Genomic DNA, 19,291 nt, shown 5'->3' with positions numbered 1-19,291 from the left:
CCTTCTGGAACCTGATACAGCCTTAGATTTTGTCGTCTCGCTCGGTTCTGGAGGTCCTCGTATTGTTCCATAAGTTGTTCCTCACGTTGCAGTAGAAATCCGATGGCTCTTCCATGTACTGTGGTTGTCTCTTCCGTGACTCTAACACGCTCCTCTGTGTCAACGACCCTCTTCTCCAACTTTGTCAATTGAGCACTCAGACCTCCAACTGAAGTTTCGAGTCTTGTAAATGAATCTTTCGTTTGTCCGTTAAATTCTTGTACATCCTTCCTCATCTGTAGAATTTCCCCCCGAATTTCTTGGTTCGACTGCATGATAGACTGCAAAATCCGCTCCATGTTGTTATTAGCGCTAGCATCTGCCGCACCTGTGCTACTGTTAGCTGCACCAGGTTTAGCCGCCGGCTTGCTAGCTTCAGCCATTTTCGTTGTCTTTTCCTCCTTTTCTGTTTTCTTAAACTGATATCTAGTGAGTCTATCAGCAGCGTTAGGCTTTATGGTGTCGTTGGGCATTATTTTGCCGAGTTTTAATTAAATCGTTGCTTGATAAGCAGGTAGGCTAGCGGAGCTCTAGATTTTACGTCTTACTCGAGCATGTCACCGCCGGAAGTCTTATGAAACGTGGTTTTAAGCTCAAGTGCTATTTTACCGAATAAAATGAAAGACTTAAAAGGTAATGAAGTAGGTTTTTGTTTCTATTCAGCACCTATCACCAGATTAAAAAAGCTCAAACAAATATAGTGTTTTGAAAAAGTGTTTGTCCTGTTTTGTCGCATTACAAGCTGGAATTAAAATGGATTTTTGGGAGGTTGGCACCATTTGATTTACACAACACGCCTACCACTTGAAAGGTGAAAATTGTTGTCTTATTGTGACACACACAATAATTAAGATGGAAAAAAACAGAAATCTGGAGTGTGCATAGGTATTCAGCCCCCCAAAGTCAATACATTGTAGAGCCACATTTTGCTGCAATTACAGCTGCAAGTCTCTTAGGATATGTCTGTATTAGCTTAGCACATCTAGCCACTGGGATTTTTCCCCATTCCTCAAGGCAAAACTGCTCCGACTCCTTCAAGTTAGATGGGTTGCGTTGGTGTACAGCAATCTTCAAGTTATGCCACAGATTCTCAATTGGATTGAGGTCTGGGCTTTGATTAGGCCATTCCAAGACATTTAAATGTTTCCCTTTAAACCACTCCAGTGTAACTTTAGCAGTATGTTTAGGGTCATTGTCCTGCTGGAACGTGAACCTTCGTCCCAGTCTCAAACCTCTGGCCAACTCAAACAGGTTTTCCTCCAGAATTGCCCTGTATTTAGTGCCATCCATCTTTCCTTCAGTCCTGACCAGCTTTCCTGTCCCTGCAGATGAAAAATATCCCCACAGCATGATGCTGCCACCACCATGCTTCACTGTAGGAACGGTGTTCTCAGGGTTCGTGCCACACATGGCATTTCCCATGATGGCCAAAAAGATCAATTTTAGTCTCATTTTACCAGAGAATCTTCTTCCATGTGTTTGGGGAGTCTGCCACATGCTGTTGGGCAAACTGCAAAAGTGTTTTCTTCAGCAATGGCTTTTTTCTGTCCACTCTTCCATAAAGCCCCGCTTTGTGGAGTGTACGGCTTAAAGTGGTCCTATGGACAGACACCCCCATCTCCGCTATGGATCTCTGCAGCTCCTTCAGTGTTATCATTGGTGTCTTTGTTGCATCTCTGATTAATGCCCTCCTTGCCCGGTCTGTGAGTTTTGGTGGGCGGCCTTCCCTTATCAGGTTTGTAGTGGTGCCATATTTTTTCCATTTTGCTATAATGGATTTAATGGTGCTCCCTGTGATATTCAAAGTTTGGGATTTTTTTTTTTAATAACCCAACCCTGATCTATCCTTCTCTACAAATTTGTCTCTGACCTGTTTTAGAGGCTCCTTGGTTTTCATGTTGCTTGCTTAGTAGTGTTGCAGAGTCAGGGTCCTTCCAGAACAGGTTGATTTTATACAGATGACATGTGACGGATCATGTGACATTGTGATTGCACACAGGTGGATCTTAATCAACTAATTATGTGACTTATGAAGTGAATTGGTTGGACCAGCTCTTATTTAGGTGTTTCATACGAAAGGGGGTGAATCCCTTTGCACACTCCAGATTTCTGTTTTTTCATCTTAATTATTGTTTGTTACAATAAAAAAAAAAAAATTGCACCTTTTAAAGTTGTAGGCGAGTTGTGTAAATCAAATGGTCCCAACCTTCCAGAAATCCATTTCATTTCCTGCTTGAAACGCGACAAAACGGGCAAACACCAAGGGGGATGAATACTTTTGCAAGCCACTGTATTAAAGTGACACAGGTCGACGTATTAAAAAGTTGAATAGTACTCTGTGGAGCTAGAAGAACCCCTAGGTACTTGAATCACATGCTGTATTGCCTGCTGCCTCGTCTGTGAAGCTGGAACAACACCGTGCGCTAATGTTTATACTTGGGTACGGAAACGGCCAAAGGTTATCATTATAATAATATACTGAGCGAGATTGTAACAAACATGGCGGAACCAATGGCCTCTGACACAGAAGCGAGTGCTTGAGAGCTAGCAATATTTTCTCGGCTTATCTGCCGTGTCTTTTCCTTCTCTTTTCTGGCACGTTTTGCCTCTGACAACATCAGATACTTTCTTTGTGATCAGGCATTATCCCTTAGTGTAAGTTGGTCGGATTGATGGAGACGGTGTGCGTTTGTTTTTGGACAGCGGCTGCCCCGCTGACGGTGAGGGTGTACCCCGAGAGGGTGCAGGTGTCTCAGGGCAGCCCAGTCACCCTCAGATGCCAGGGGTCTGGACCTCCACCACACTATTTCTACTGGACACGTGATGACGGCCGTCCCATCTCCAGCTCAGCCGAGAGACGCAGACAAGGTACTGCTGTCGCACTTAGTACAGGAAGCTGCTGAGAAAATGAGTCATGTCTATAATCAGTTCTGGTCTGAAAGATTATAATGGCTGAAAGTGTTTAAATTAGTCACTTTTAGCTGTAACAACATGTGGTTAAAACCAGGGCTTTGAACCAGAATTTTTTTCCTATTGGTTCATTCCGAACAGAAACGGAATTTTAACATTTCCGGTTTTGGGTTCCACCATTAAATAGACGTTCCCGAACCGGTTAGAACAAAAACATTTCGTTCCCGGAACGGTTAATTACGTTCCCTGTCAGCTGTTTAACAAATGGCTATAAAATTATGTCTCTGTCTCATCCAGCTTAAGCCAAATGTAGGCTAATTCTATTACAACCTTCATTAAATAAGACAAGAAATAATTCAAAACAATTATTATTTCAAATGTTGGCGATTTGGATTCTCAGTATGTCTTCCCATCTACACAAACAGAAAAAGTGCCAAAAATGAAAGAGAATTCGTTTAGTGTGTTACCAAAGGCTAGTCAGGCCCTATAGAGGGCTACCGCATGACATCACCGCGCCGCGAGATTTTGTTAGGCGCCATATTGGAAGACCAAGTGCACATCTATGCAAGTACATACATTCATAAAACAAACTACACCTGAAATGTAGCCAGGGCCGGTTCTACCCTAATCTGGACCCGGGTGCAACATCGCGCAACCCAACACCCCCCCCCCCCCCCCCCCCCCCCCCCAAAAAAAAAACACACACCAGTCTAAATCAGGACAACCATCACATAACTATAACTATAAACATTTTATATAAACTATTTTAACTAAATGGGCTATAATAAATAAGCCTGCAGGCAGCCACGGCGGGCTGCCTCAGAAAAGTAACCATTCAATGACACAACTGAAAGCCTGCAGCCACGGCAGGCTGCCTCAGAAAAGTAACCATTTGTCCTACCTTAAAACTCGTTTTGCATTTTCTGCCTCCTTTTTTGTATTTTCGACCCTCCGTTTATTTTCTTTCCTTTACTGAAAACCCGATTTGTGTCCAGACATTTTGTTCTGCTACCAACGAACTAACTCGTCAGGTCTCGTCTCTCGAGCCCGCGATGATTCCCGTGGGAAGGGCAACAACTGATACATTTTTACAAACAGCCAATAGGGAGGTTGCAACGTTCAGGCTCTTCTTTGCTCAGACACTCAGTAATGCACTTACTCACTTATTATCACGTGGAGACGTGATAGTAGTCCACCCTCCCGCTCTCTCCATTCAGTCAGCAAACATCACACAGGAAGTGAACCCCAGCGGGTCATAGAAACTTGCGCAGGAGAAGAATGACTTTTTTATTTGTAGGCTACGGAAACTTTGAGGAACGAAATAAAAACCGGTATTAACCGGTTACCATTATTTTTAATAAGCGTTTCTGTTCCGGAACATAAAAAATAATAAAGTTTCTGGTTTCGTTTCTGTTCCATGTGAAATAGAAAAAGTTCCCGGTTTTCGTTTTCGTTCCTTGAACCGGTTCAAAGCCCTGGTTAAAACATCGCTTTGAGGAATTTAGTCAGGTTGGTAGATAATGTGCGCTTATTACAGCACGTAATTCTACACTTGGTCGCAAGGGTGTAAATTTTCACGGATAAAGTGTTGAACTTTTTTGTTTTCTAGGGGAAGAGTTGCATTTCTCTCGCGTGCAGCCTTCTGACACCGGTGTATACACCTGCACCTGCCGAAACCAGCTCAGCACCAACCGCAGCCGGGCGGAGATCATCGTCACGAGTAAGACTGAAAGTGACGGCTATTCTGATATTAAAGTCTGGTAAAATACTCGATATACAACTGAAACTTTGCATTCAGACAGAATAAGAGGGAAAATGCAAAGTGATCCTATTCATGTATTCTTAAATAGAGGTGTGTGCAAGCCTTTTTTAAATCTTGCTGGCTTCTGTAATTATTCACTCATCCAGCTGACAGGAGATGCATCAGTATTGTAGTCGAGTCTCTAAACCTCGAGTCCTCAGTGTTCAAGTCCGAAAATTAGGGCACGAGTCGGACTTGAGTACTACAAGCCTGCGATGCGCTTATGCCATCATGTGTTGTCTGGTTGCTCGTCATCCGTCCACAGCGTTGTCCACATTTCATGAAAATCATTTCTTTTCTCCCAGTTCTTCACCGATTTTTATTCATTTTGGCAGGAAGGTAGAGTGGTGCTTGAAAGTTTGTGAACCCTTTAGAATTTTCTATATTTCTGCATAAATATGACCTAAAACATCATCAGATTTTCACCCAAATCCTAAAAGTAGATAAAGAGAACCCAGTTAAACAAATGAGACTAAAATATTATATTTGGCCATTTATTTATTGAGGAAAATGATCCAATGTTACGTATCTGAGAGTGGCAAAAGTATGTGAACCTCTAGGATTAGCAGTTAATTTGAAGGTGAAATTAGAGTCAGGTGTTTTCAATCAATGGGATGACAATCGGGTGTGAGTGGGCACCCTGTTTTATTTCAAGAACAGGGATCTATCAAAGTCTGATCTTCACAACACATGTTTGTGGAAGTGTATTATGGCACGAACAAAGGAGATTTCTGAGACCTCAGAAAAAGCGTTGTTGATGCTCATCAGGCTGGAAAAGGTTACAAAACCATCTCTAAAGAGTTTGGACTCCACCAATCCACAGTCAGACAGATTGTGTACAAATGGAGGAAATTCAAGACCATTGATACCCTCCCCAGGAGTGGTTGACCAACAAAGATCACTCCAAGACCAAGGCGTGTAATAGTTGGTGAGATCACAAAGAACCCCAGGGTAACTTCTAAGCAACTGAAGGCCTCTCTCACATTGGCTAATGTTAATGTTCATGAGTCCACCATCAGGAGAACACTGAACAACAATGGTGTGCATGGCAGGGTTGCAAGGAGAAAGCCACTGCTCTCCAAAAAGAACATTGCTGCTTGTCTGCAGTTTGCTAAAGATCACATGGACAAGCCAGAAGGCTATTGGAAAAATGTTTTGTGGACGGATGAGACCAACATAGAACTTTAAATGAGAAGCATTATGTTTGGAGAAAGGAAAACACTGCATTTCAGCATGAGAACCTTATCCCATCTGTGAAACATGGTGGTGGTAGTATCATGGTTTGGGCCTGTTTTGCTGCATCTGGGCCAGGACGGCTTGCCATCATTGATGGAAGAATGAATTCTGAATTATACCAGCGAATTCTAAAGGGAATTATCAGGACATCTGTCCATGAACTGAATCTCAAGAGAAGGTGGGTCCTGCAGCAAGACAACGACCCTAAGCACACAAGTCATTCTACCAAAGAATGGTTAAAGAAGAATAAAGTTAATGTTTTGGAATGGCCAAGTCAAAGTCCTGACCTTAATCCAATCGAAATGTTGTGGAAGGACCTGAAGCGAGCAGTTCATGTGAGGAAACCCACCAATATCCCAGAGTTGAAACTGTTCTGTACGGAGGAATGGGCTAAAATTCCTTCAAGCTGGTGTGCAGGACTGATCAACAGTTACCGGAAACATTTAGTTGCAGTTATTGCTGCACAATGGGGTCACACCAGATACTGAAAGCAAAGGTTCACATACTTTTGCCACTCACAGATATGTAATATTGGATCATTTTCCTCAATAAATAAATGACCAAGCATAATATTTTTGTCTCATTTGTTTAACTGGGTTCTCTTTATCTACTTTTAGGACTTGTGTGAAAATCTGATGTTGTTTTCGGTCATATTTATGCAGAAATATAGAAAATTCTAAAGGGTTCACAAACTTTCAAGCACCACTCTACCGTAGGTCTGCCTGGGATGCATATAGCTTCTGCCCAAATTTGCATAATTGCAATCAGGCTTGTAGTACTCAACTTGGACTTGAGCACTTATGACTCGGACTTGTGCATTAACTACATTTGAACTCATAAATTGGAGACGAGGACTTGGATTTTTTCTTTTTTCTTTTTTTTTTTTACATGCCATATTAATTTGGCATAAGATATTTAGATCTACATTAATTTTTGTACAAATTTCATGCAAGAGTGTCACACCTGCGCGCCTTGGCGCGTGCATCAGATAGACTCTCGGGCGCGCTCTGGACAGCGTGTTCGCCAGGCGGACGCTCTCTCTCGCGCGCGTGCCATAAATGACTCCCACCTGCACAGGATTAAGGCGCAATCAGCACGCCGATATAAAAACTGTGAAAACACACCTACTTTGCGAAGTATTGAGTTGCGTTGCTGACACATTACCGAGCCTTATTTCCTGTTTCTTATCTTTGATTCTGCCGAGTCTACGATAGCCTGTTTGTGCCTCGCTCGATCTATTGCCCATTTCACTGTTTTACGATTTTGCCTGCCGTTCTGGACTGTTTATTCATCTTCACTTGTATTAATAAACACACCTTCTGCACTTGCATCCGTCTCCCAACCATCTCTGACAGAATACTTGACGCTCCCTGACAAAGAGAAGCACATTCACCTGTTCATACGACATGCTCAGGAACAAACTAATGTTAATGGCGCTGAAACAGACCGTCAAATGGTGTGGGTGGAATCGTGGACTCGACTCAATTTTTTTAATGACTCGGACTTGAACACTGGGGATTCGAGACTTAATGACTTGACTACAACACAGATTGCAATTAATAACGAAGATATGGAGTAATTAAGCCCTAATGAGCAGTTTTCACACAAATCACCTCTTCTCCCTCAATTCTTCACCAATTTTGATTCTTTCTCCATGAAGGTTAGGGGTACCTCGGGTGCAGAGAACTTTTACCCAGATTTGGGCTGGAGTGAGCTACGCAGTCATTGGCGGTCTTGTTTCAGCTCGCAACTACCTGCCTATTTTTTGTGCAACTCTATCCCTGTTATGGTCTTCTAATTAGGCAGATGTAAATTCAACTAATAAACAAATCCGTTCTCTCAAATTATACGTCTGAACTCCTTCCTAGCTTCTCCATCCAAACCCATCGAGGTGTTTATCGAGGAGCCGAAATCCCAGCGTGTGGTCCCAGGAGCAACCGTGAACTTCATCTGCACAGCCAAGAGCAAAGTAGGCCTTCCATGTGTCCTGTATCTAACATCGCTTCGCTTCTTTTTCACATTTGCCATTTCATATTTCTAGAAACCCATAGAACACATTTGCGATTTGTTTAGTTTACTGAAAAGTGTGTGTTGTGCTTGAACCTCACACAGTTCCCAGCGTACACGCTCGTGTGGACACGACAGGGCAGCGGAAAGCTCCCCGACCGCGCTATGGACTTCAACGGCATCCTGACTATCCATAACGTTCGGCCGGAAGACGCTGGGGTCTACGTGTGCACCGGCTCCAATATGTTCGCCATGGACGAGGGCACCGCCGTCCTCTATGTCCCAGGTTCGTGACTGGCATCGCTCTCTTACTTGGTCATCATTCTCTGAGCTCGCTCAAGCTTCACCTGTCAGTTTATCCTCCTGTGCATGACAGCTGCATGTGCTCGTTCTTGTCTCTTGCTGTTTTTCTCTTATAAGACTCAACTCCTCTGTTCAACAGCCTTGCTTATTTTTTTTTCCACTGGTCTTATTTGACCAATGCTCATCAGGAAATTATTTTGGTTTCCTGCTCTGGTTTGATCTGTGTGTATGTGTGTGTGTGTGTTTGTTTACTAATCAACCTGCTTCAGTTTCCTCTTATTACCGGTGTCAAACCTTTACGCTAGAAAACAATACAGCTTGTGAAAGATTGAGGGGGGAATCAATAATCGAATCGGTTCATTCAAACGAGGAGGGTTTCATCGTGGATCAGATTCGAGCACAGATATTTGTTTTCTGATTTTTCAGACAATTAAATCAGTCGTTTTTACTTGGCTCGATATAGATAGATATATATATCGAGCCTGAATTCAAAATTGAAAGAATAAGCAGGAGTTTATAGCTTTGTAATGTCTTCAAGGCAGACAGTCAGGTCACGAAAGCAATATTGATCTCGTTTTCTGACGCCGTTTTTATCTTAAATACTTGTGCAACAGATTTAAAGTAGTGATTAGACCTGGTGCGGAAGTGTTTATTCCTTGCAGAATTACAAACCCTCTGGGGATTTATAACAGATATACATTTTAATGTTTTTTGTTTTTAATAATTCAGTATTATATAAACCGTTCACACTGTTACTCTTCTTACTGTTCTATAAATCATATAATTGCTTTAAGAAATGCCTACATTTAAGGAAAAGTGTTCCTTAAATGGCTGCTTAGCATATGAACATTTACAAGATTGAGTATTATTATTATTAATCGGGCCCAGTTATGAGGTATTTTTATACAGAATGTTCCTGCCTTTGGGTTGTCTTCAGAGTTTAGTTAAAGGTAGACAGCCTTTCGATTTCATGAAATCCGTGAACTTTAGTTCCTTCTGAAATTCGGTCATTGTGATGTACGTTTATTTCTGTGATATCTCACAAAATATCAGGCCATTCTGTGGCTGGGAAGTTATTTAATTTGAGGGGATTCTTTAGCAAATAACGCGCATGAAATCGCTCGCTTCGTGCGGTCAAGCAGACAGAGGAAGTCTGTGTGCGCGCACGCATGCGCAGGTTTACCTTTGAGCATGCACTGACCGTTCCATCATTCTGTCGCTAAACGAACAGCTGATCACACCGAGGTGCTTGCTGAGCGCCGATATTTATTATCTTGGTCCTGCGTTTTTTTTTTCCTTCGTATATAACATGACGCCTTTTCTTCTCGCTTTCCGTTACTGTAGTCGCTCTTTCACGTTTCATTCGCGTCCTCCATTTTTCTCTCCTGTTTCAAATTTGTATCCCACAATGCCTTGCGCGAATGGGGAAAGCCCACCACGTCGTGCATGACTTAGTATCTTGAATTGGGTCATGGTGAAGCAGGAAAAAATAGCGGAGAATTTTGGGCCATGTGGCTTTAAATTCATTAATTGTTCTATTTTTTTTAAAAAACTAATAAAATTGGAAGTCTGTGATTCGAATTCAGTAGCTTTCGGTCCACTAAACAAACATAATTGGGTGTCGGGAAAATTCTTTTTATGACCTACACTTAAAATCTGTAAGGTGGTTTACCTTTAAGCATATGTAATGAGCTAATACTGACATTGGTATCGTAACTGCATTTAAGTAACTTGCGACACGTCCAGCTCCACAATTAAAAAATAAATAAATAATGTGATTTGCTGCTAATATTTAAATACGTACACATATATAAATAATCATTTATAATATCAGTGCCCCTTTTAAAAGTCCCCCCCCCCCCCCACAAGGAGACAGTACTGTATGTTAAACAGAGACATCTCAAGAAGCTCCTTATTTTATTTTTTATTTTTTGAAATGATTAAAATCTCATCTCATTATCTCTAGCCGCTTTATCCTGTTCTACAGGGTCGCAGGCAAGCTGGAGCCTATCCCAGCTGACTACAGGCAAAAGGCGGGGTACACCCTGGACAAGTCGCCAGGTCATCACAGGGCTGACACATAGACACAGACAACCATTCACACTCACATTCACACCTACGCTCAATTTAGAGTCACCAGTTAACCTAACCTGCATGTCTTTGGACTGTGGGGGAAACCGGAGCACCCGGAGGAAACCCACGCGGACACGGGGAGAACATGCAAACTCCGCACAGAAAGGCCCTCGCCGGCCCTGGGGCTCGAACCCGGACCTTCTTGCTGTGAGGCGACAGCGCTAACCACTACACCACCGTGCCGCCCGACTAGAATGTAAAAGTAATAAAATCCACACAGCTTAAAAAAAAAAAAAACGATGGAATGCAAATAAATAATCCACCACTTTTGTGGACACGATTTGTTTAAAGACACAGTGATCACACGCCAAAACAAGTCCATATTTGTCTTCAGTGACAGTGTTCATTGTGCAATGCACGCAAGCACATAATGCTGATTCTTTTTAAGAAAAAAAGTTGGGGGGGGGCAAAACGGAGCAAAAAAAGCAGGTCCCCTCAAATCGCTAGAAGAAAATCAGTGCAGACGGCTCTTTTTTTTTTTTTTTAATATAAATACGAGACTCCTGTTAGATGTTTTTCAATTCTTACCATTTTTTTAAATTTATATATCTTTTTTTTTAAATTGTGTCTCGCTTCAATCATATTCAGTGATGTTACGGTACATTTGAGAGCATGTGGATATTTAGGGATAAAATGGTGCAGTAAGTTAGAGCGAGCTGTGGCAAATGAGTGCTTGGTCAGCTTATCCTTTAAACAGTGGAACATATAGTCTTTATTTCAAACATATTAAGCAACCTCAGGGCTCAGAAAATCAACTTGAGGACGTGCGTAACCCGACTCCGAATACAAGCAACTTTCCAAGCAGACATCTAACTTTTTCAGCTGAAGTCGCAAACTCTGAATCCGGCTCTTAGACTGTATCACGTTACACAAATCCTTTGCGTGACGGATTGTGGTGTAATAACCATGGTGTTGGGTTTCTTGCTCCTGCTGTGGTGGTGGTGGTGATGGTGGTGTCGTCTCGTGTATTTGTGATGGTGTTTTCACTAGCTGGGGTTTCTGTTGGGGCTTTTGGAGCGACGTTGCCAGCTGTCATTTATCTTGAGGAGGTTTAATGAGGATAGTTCTTGACCATCAGTGTGTAAATCTACTGGCCAGGAGGACTGCAAGGCTTTCAGTTCACACCACTAGAAACCATGTGATCACTCCTCCTCCCAACCACTGTTTTGTACAAACTGGATCCCCCCCCCCCCCCCCCCCCCCCGGTGCTATGTCCAGGGTAGTCGAATGACAGTTTCACCCAATAGGGCTGTATATTTTATTTCATATCAGCTCTTTCTTATATCATACAATGGAATTTGTATCATGGTGCTTTTTTTTCAATAAATATTTTCAGAATGGTTTTTACATTTCAGTTCTTTATCATTTCAATATTAATAATATTTATCATATCACGATGCAGATTCTCATCCTGTAGTCATTTATATGGATGGATGGATGGAAGGAAGGAAATAAATCTGTTCTAATAAATGTTGTCTGCTGTACTTTTAATGTGTTTATTATGTTTTGGGCCGTATTTATTTTGATGTGACTTTTTTTATATATATTCATCAAAAAGTTATGATTTTTCATTTTTTCTTTCTTTCTGTTTTTAAGATGATCTGGTGCTTTTTATTCTCTTCAAGTTAAAATCAATTCAGCATTGACTGACTTCAGTTTTTGTCGATAAATTTATGTATTTAATTTTGTATGAAAAATGTTCCGGTGCTTTAATTTAGGGAGGGAAAAAGTCAAATACTCATCTTCCAATGTGTTTTATTTGTTTAATCTGTGAAATAAATGTATCTATAATTATACAATGCCACCTGAGTACACTCAATTAAAACAAAGATAAAATGAACACAATGTTGTGCAGTCAGATGTTTTTGTATCTTGAATAGATTTGGATCAGTCACAAGCTGTATTAGGAGAAAGTGTGTGTGTGTGTGTGTGTGTGTGTGTGTGTGTGTGTGTGTGTGTGTGTGCGCATGTACAGAATTCAAGCTTGACATGTAATTTGATACTAACCTGCATGTTTTAATATTGTTGAATATTCAGTGTGTTTTCTTTCTCTCTCTCTCTCTCTGTTTGCATTCCATCTCTTCAGCCAATTTTTCTCTTGCTGTATTTTCTGTATGTACTTGTGATTTTTTTCAATTTTTTTTCCTTTTTTTAATCTAACTTTACTTTGAATCCATAGGGCTTTATTTATTTATTTATTTATTTATTTAGCTTTTATTCCCAAAAACAACTCCAGTTTGCTCAACATATCTGAATAACAGTCATATTTTGAACAGTTGTTTTAACGTACCTGAGAACTTCATATGTACGCATAATTCTTTTCACCAGACGAAGGTTGAAAAACATGACTGACCGAAAAACACTTCACTCCAACTGAGCAAGTTGGTTTCAAATGCTCACAATAGCTAACAGTTTCATTATTGTTCATTTTAACATTGATTTTTGTTTGTTCATTCAAGTCATACATATTTGTTAACAGTGGTGCTTGAAAGTTTGTGAACCCTTTAGAATTTTCTATATTTCTGCATAAATGACCTAAAACATCAGATTTTCACACAAGTCTGAAAAGTAGATAAAGAGAACCCAGTTTAACAAATGAGACAAAAATATTATACTTGGTCATTTATTTATTGAGGAAAATGAGCCAATATTACATATCTGTGAGTGGCAAAAGTATGTGAACCTTTGCTTTCAGTATCTGGTGTGACCCCATTGTGCAGCAATAACTGCAACTAAACGTTTCCGGTAACTGTTGATCAGTCCTGCACACCGGCTTGGAGGAATTTTAGCCCATTCCTCCGTACAGAACAGCTTCAACTCTGGGATGTTGGTGGGTTTCCTCGCATGAACTGCTCGCTTCAGGTCCTTCCACAACATTTTAATTGGATTAAGGTCAGGACTTTGACTTGGCCATTCCAAAACATTAACTTTATTCTTCTTTAACCATTCTTTGGTAGAACGACTTGTGTGCTTAGGGTCATTGTCTTGCTGCATGACCCACCTTCTCTTGAGACAGATGTCCTGACAGTTTCCTGTAAGTCAAGTTTATTTGTATAGCACTTTTAACAATAAACATTGTCGCAAAGCAGCTTTGCACAATTTGAACGACTTAAAACATGAGCTAATCTTATCCCTAATCTATCCCCAATGAGCAAGCCTGTGGCAATGGTGGCAAGGAAAAACTCCCTCAGACAACATGAAGAAACCTCGAGAGGAACCAGACTCAAAAGGGAACTCATCCTCATTTAGGTGACAACAGACAGCATGACTATAATATTAACAGTTTTAACAAGAAGTCAGTTTTGTTGATGTTATAAACTCTTCACTGATGGAAACTTGAGTGCAAAACTGTTCGTGACAACTGCAGTCCTAAAGTTAGCAAGTCAACTGTAGTCCTCAGCCATAAAAGCATTACTGTAAGAGTCCAGAGCGTCCTCCAAGTGTGACTTTCAACTGTCCTCATGGGGCCGTCCTCCACAGGAGTGATGCGATGAGACTCCAACCAGACACAGGGCACCAGGATGGATCAGGCAGGTCTGAGGAGCAGAAGAGGTCAGCATCTCAATCCCAGGACCAACATGTAACTCAGACCCCTTTTCCACCAAATCAGTTCCAGGGCTGGTTCACAACTCGTTAAACTTGCGAGCCAGCTGAGAACCAGTTTGCTTTTCCATAGCTCGGGGTGCTAAGGGGAGCCATGTCAGTTACATCGCTGTATACGTCAGTTACGTCACTGCGTTTGCATAAACCTTGGCGCGAATATCGAAGCAACAACAACACGGAGAAGAGAAGCAGCAACAACAACAATAATGGATGACTTCGCGTTTGTACAGCTGCTGCTTCTCGCCGCTTAAAAATGGCGACCTTTCGCGGTCTTGCTATTGTTGTCGGTCTTAATAACTCCACCCCCACCCCCCGGCTGACGTAAGTGGTTCTTTCCTCTGGCCCAGCAGAGAGTTGGTGCTAGCCTGGAACCGGTTTTTCTGGCCCCAGAGCCAGTTCTTTGTCAGTGGAAACAGAAAACTCGGTTCCAAACTAAGCACTGGCCCCGAACCAGCCCTGGAACTGCTTTGGTGGAAAAGGGGCATCAGAGGGACAGATTTGGGGGGAGAGAGGGAGAGAAAACACAGGTTGTTAGGTATGCCCAATGCCACCTGAATAAGTAGGAACAGTATACATATTGCACTGAGTACAAGCAGGGACTCCGGCAACTAACTATGACAGCATAGCTAAAAGAGGAGAGCCAGAAGGTAACACAGGCATGAGGGGCCCCGGGACATAAAGCAGCAGCCACTACACCGTCAACAAACTCGAGTCACCAAGTGAGTGGGGGACTGACAGCATCCATACATCCCAGTTTACCAAAACACTCTATGCCTGAGGATCCTCCAGAGCTACACCTTTACCTCATAAACACCATTAACAAAAGGCTTGACTAAACAGATATGTTTTCAGCCTAGACTTAAACGCTGAGACTGTGTCCGATTCCCAAACACTACTTGGAAGGCTGTTCCATAACTGTGGGGCTTTGTAAGAAAAGGCTCTGCCCCCTGATGTAGCCTTCACTATACGAGGTACCAGCAGATAGCCTGCACCTTTTGATCTAAGTAGGCGTAGCGGTTCCTAGAGGACCAGAAGTTCACTCAGGTACTGTGGTGCGAGACCATTCAGTGCTTTAAAGGTCAATAGTAGTATTTTATCATCAATACAAAATTTGATTGGGAGCCAATGTAGTGTGGATAAGAGGGGTGATGTGGTCATATTTTCTAGTTCTAGTAAGGACTCTTGCTGCTGCATTTTGAACTAACTGGAGCATGTTTATGCACTTATTGGAACATCCAGACAGTAAGGCATTATAATAATCCAACCTGGAGGTAACAAAAGCATGAACTAGTTTTTCTGCGTCATGTAGTGACATTAAATTTCTTATCTCAGCAATATTTCTGAGATGAAAGAAAGCTATCCGGGTAATGTTATCAATGTGAGTTTAGAATGAAAAACTGGGGTCAATAATCACCCCGAGGTCTTTTACTGCTGCACGGGAAGAAACAGAAAGGCCATCCAGAGTCACTGTGTAATCAGAAAACTTACTTCTAGCTGTATGTGGTCCTAGTACAAGTACTTCAGTCTTGTCAGAGTTAAGCAGAAGGAAGTTAATAAGCATCCAGTGTCTAATGTCCTTCACACGTTCCTCAATTCTATTAAGCTGGTGTCTCTCATCAGGTTTTGCAGAAACATACAACTGTGTGTCATCAGCGTAACAGTGGAAACTAATACAATGTTGATGAATAATATCACCCAGAGGTAACATATATAAAGAAAAAAGCAGTGGACCCAAGACAGAACCTTGTGGAACACCAAACTTTACCTCAGTACGTCTAGAAATATCACCATTTATATCAACATACTGATAACGATCAGTTAAATAAGAGCTGAGTCAGGAGAGGGCCGTTCCCTTCACTCCCACAACATTTTCTAGTCTATTCAGAACAATGGAATGATCAGTGGTATCAAATGCTGCATTGATGATCTGATGCAGTTATATTGTTAACTACAGGGTCACTTACATTGTCTGACCTTAAATTAGTAGTTTGAATTTTTTGTCGGATATTCTCAATTTTGTCATTAAAAAAATTTATGAAATCGTTGCTACTATATACTGCAGGTGTGCATGTGTCTATAGTGGACTTATTCCTGGTTAATTTTGCTACAGTATTAAATAGGAATCTAGGATTATTTTTGTTATCTTCTATTAGGGAGGAGAGGTATGTTGATCTAGCAGCACTAAGAGCTTTTCTATACTTCAGGAAGCTCTCCTTTCACGCTAATTTGAACACTACCGATTTTGTTTGACGCCATTTACGTTCCAATTTTCGAGTGGTCTGTTTTAATGTGCTAGTGGCATCATTATATCAAGGTGCTAATTTTTTGTCTTTGACCATTTTCCTTTTAAGAAGAATAGTGGAATGGTCAAAGACAAAAATAGATAATGGAATGTTGACTCTAAGCATTCAGTTGCCTGATCAAGTTCTGCAGGGGCTGACAGTGACCCAATCAAAGCTGATAACTCTGGGAGATCATTTATAAAGCTCTGTGCAGTAGTTGACGCGAATGTACGTTTAATACAGTAGCGTGGTGAGGTGCGTATATTATTACTCAGACATAGTTTGAATGAGATGAGATAATGATATGAGAACTTCAGACTGTGGAAGTATGACTATATTGTCTACGTTTAACCTGAATGTTAGTATTAGATCGAGGGTGTGACCACCATTATGGGTCGGTCCTATGACATTCTGATTAATCCCTACTGAATCTAAAATGGACACAAACGCTGTTTTCAAAGGGTCTTCTGGGTTATCGAAGTGAATATTAAAATCTCCGACAACTAAAGCTTTGTCTAAGGAAATAACCAGATCTGAGATAAAATCTGCAAATTTAGAAAGAAACTCAGAATATGGCCCCGGGGGCCTGTAAATAAGTAATGGAATTAACTGGGTAGACTTATTTTTCAAGGCTACATACGTTATATGAGTATGAAGAACTTCAAATGTATTAAATTTATAACCAGGTTTTTGTGTTACACCTAGATAATCATTATAAATAACTGCTACACCTCCTCCTCTGCCAGTTAGACGAGTCTGGTGTATATAACTGTATCCAGGAGGACTTGCTTCATTTAATGCTATATATTCATTTGGCTTAATCCATGTTTCAGTTAAACAAAGTACATTAAACTCCTGATCAGTAATGAGTTCATTAACCATTAGCACTTTTAGATGTAAGAGATCTAATATTTAATAGCCCCACCTTTAAATCAAAGGTGCTGGCAGCGGCTGTACAGTCAGTATGATCTAATTTTATATTGATTAGGTTACTGGAACAAACTCTCTGAATATTTCTACCTTTTTGTTTATCTCGGGGAACAGACACAGTCTCAATGTGGTGGACCCTGAGTGACGACTCTGTGCAGCTAGCAGACAGTCGGTTTAGACTGTTCATCTGCTCCCTGGCCTTGGCTCTGGATTGTCAAAAATGAACTAGGCCTGTTTTGAGACTATGACCTATGCTGCAGGAAATGAGAGCAGCACCTTCCCGAGTGGGATGGATACCGTCCCGCCCTAACAGGCCAGCAGTGCCCTCAAAATTAGCCCAATTATCTATAAAGCCCACACTTTAGAAATCACTGGTATAATTCAGAATTCATTGTTCCATCAATGATGGCAAGCCGTCCTGGCCCAAATGCAGCAAAACAGGCCCAAACCATGATACTACCATCACCATGTTTCACAGATGGGATAAGGTTCTTATGCTGGAATGCAGTATTTTCCTTTCTCCAAACAACGCTTCTCATTTAAAGCAAAAGGTTCTATTTTGGTGTCATCCGTCCACAAAACATTTTTTCAATAGCCTTCTGGCTTGTCCACATGATCTTTAGCAAACTGTAGACGAGCAGCAATGTTCTTTTTGGAGAGCAATGGCTTTCTCTTTGCAACCCTGCCATGCACACCATTGTTCAGTGTTCTGCTGATTGTGGACTCATGAACATTAACATTTGCCAGTGTGAGAGAGGCCTTCAGTTGCTTAGAAGTTACCCTGGGGTCCTTTGTGACCTTGTCGACTATTACACACCTTGCTCTTGGAGTGATCCTTGTTGGTCGACCACTCCTGGGGAGGGTAACGATGGTCTTGAATTTCTTCCATTTGTACACAATCTGTCTGACTGTGGACTGGTGGAGTCCAAACTCTTTAGAGATGGTTTTGTAACCTTTTCCAGCCTGATGAGCATCAACAACTCTTTTTCTGAGGTTCTCAGAAATCTCCTTTGTTCATGCCATGATACACTTCCACAAACATGTGTTGTGAAGATCAGACTTTGATAGATCCCTGCTCTTTAAATGAAACAGGGTGCCCACTCACACCTGACTGTCATCCCATTGATTGAAAACACCTGACTCTAATTTCCCCTTCAAATCAACTGCTAATCCTAGAGGTTCACATACTTTTCCCACTCACAGATATGTAATATTGGATCATTTTCCTCAAAAACTAAATGACCAAGTATAATATTTTTGTCTCATTTTTTTTTTAACTGGGTTCTCTTTATCTACTTTTAGGACTTGTGTGAAAATCTGATGATATTTTAGGTCATATTTATGCAGAAATATAGAAAATTCTTCAGGGTTCACAAACTTTCAAGCACCACTGTGTGTGTGTATGCATATATATATATATATATATATATATATATATATATATATATATATATATATATATATATAGTGTGTGTTTATACATGCACAGCATACCGTATATAAAAACAGTTATTCCACAAAATCGAGTTGTACATGAGCTGATAGCTGAGGAGGCGCGTAGCACCGAGTCAGCTATAAGCCATGTATGATGAGATTGAATGGAATAACTTTTATTCTATCCACATTCACTGCATTTTGAGAAACAGAGCATTTTTATTTTTTGCAAATTTGATAAATAAAACTTTATACAAAACATCTGGCAAAATAATTTCCATTTAGAATGTAAACAAAGTGGTGAAATGACAGGAGCAATTTGTGAAAAATGCTAAAATAATAATTGTTGAAAAAATAAAAAAAAGCTATGCTCTTACTATGAAATACTTTCATTCCAAGTTTTGTTGCACTTTTTTGTATTGTTTTGTGGTTTTCTTCTTTAGGGTTTTTGTTGGCAGTTGCCAACCCAATTTAAAGGTCCATTACTGCCACCAACTAGACTGGAGTGTGGAACAGGAGATACTGGTGGAGAAAAAAAAACTATATTCTTTTAGCTATTTGTTTCTTTTAAATACTTGATAATTTTTGGGGTTTGTTTTCGGGTAGTGTGTTC

General features: G+C 40.9%; 1 protein-coding gene across 9 annotated transcripts in view; it reads left to right on the top strand.

Moving 5' to 3' along the window:
* The window catches only part of hspg2 (heparan sulfate proteoglycan 2), a 272,884-nt gene that overhangs the window by 158,352 nt on the left and 95,241 nt on the right, over window positions 1–19,291 (top strand). For all 9 annotated transcript variants that reach the window (XM_060937478.1, XM_060937484.1, XM_060937483.1 and 6 more), the window contains 4 exons: window positions 2,743–2,907; window positions 4,559–4,669; window positions 7,855–7,955; window positions 8,099–8,279. In XM_060937478.1, coding sequence (XP_060793461.1) covers window positions 2,743–2,907; window positions 4,559–4,669; window positions 7,855–7,955; window positions 8,099–8,279 — 558 coding nt within the window. The remainder of the gene's footprint in view (window positions 1–2,742; window positions 2,908–4,558; window positions 4,670–7,854; window positions 7,956–8,098; window positions 8,280–19,291) is intronic.

Source organism: Neoarius graeffei, chromosome 13 (assembly GCF_027579695.1).
Source record: "Neoarius graeffei isolate fNeoGra1 chromosome 13, fNeoGra1.pri, whole genome shotgun sequence".
NCBI lineage: Eukaryota > Metazoa > Chordata > Actinopteri > Siluriformes > Ariidae > Neoarius > Neoarius graeffei.
Note: the sequence above shows the minus strand (reverse complement) of the source record. Positions and strands in the feature narration are given on the sequence as shown.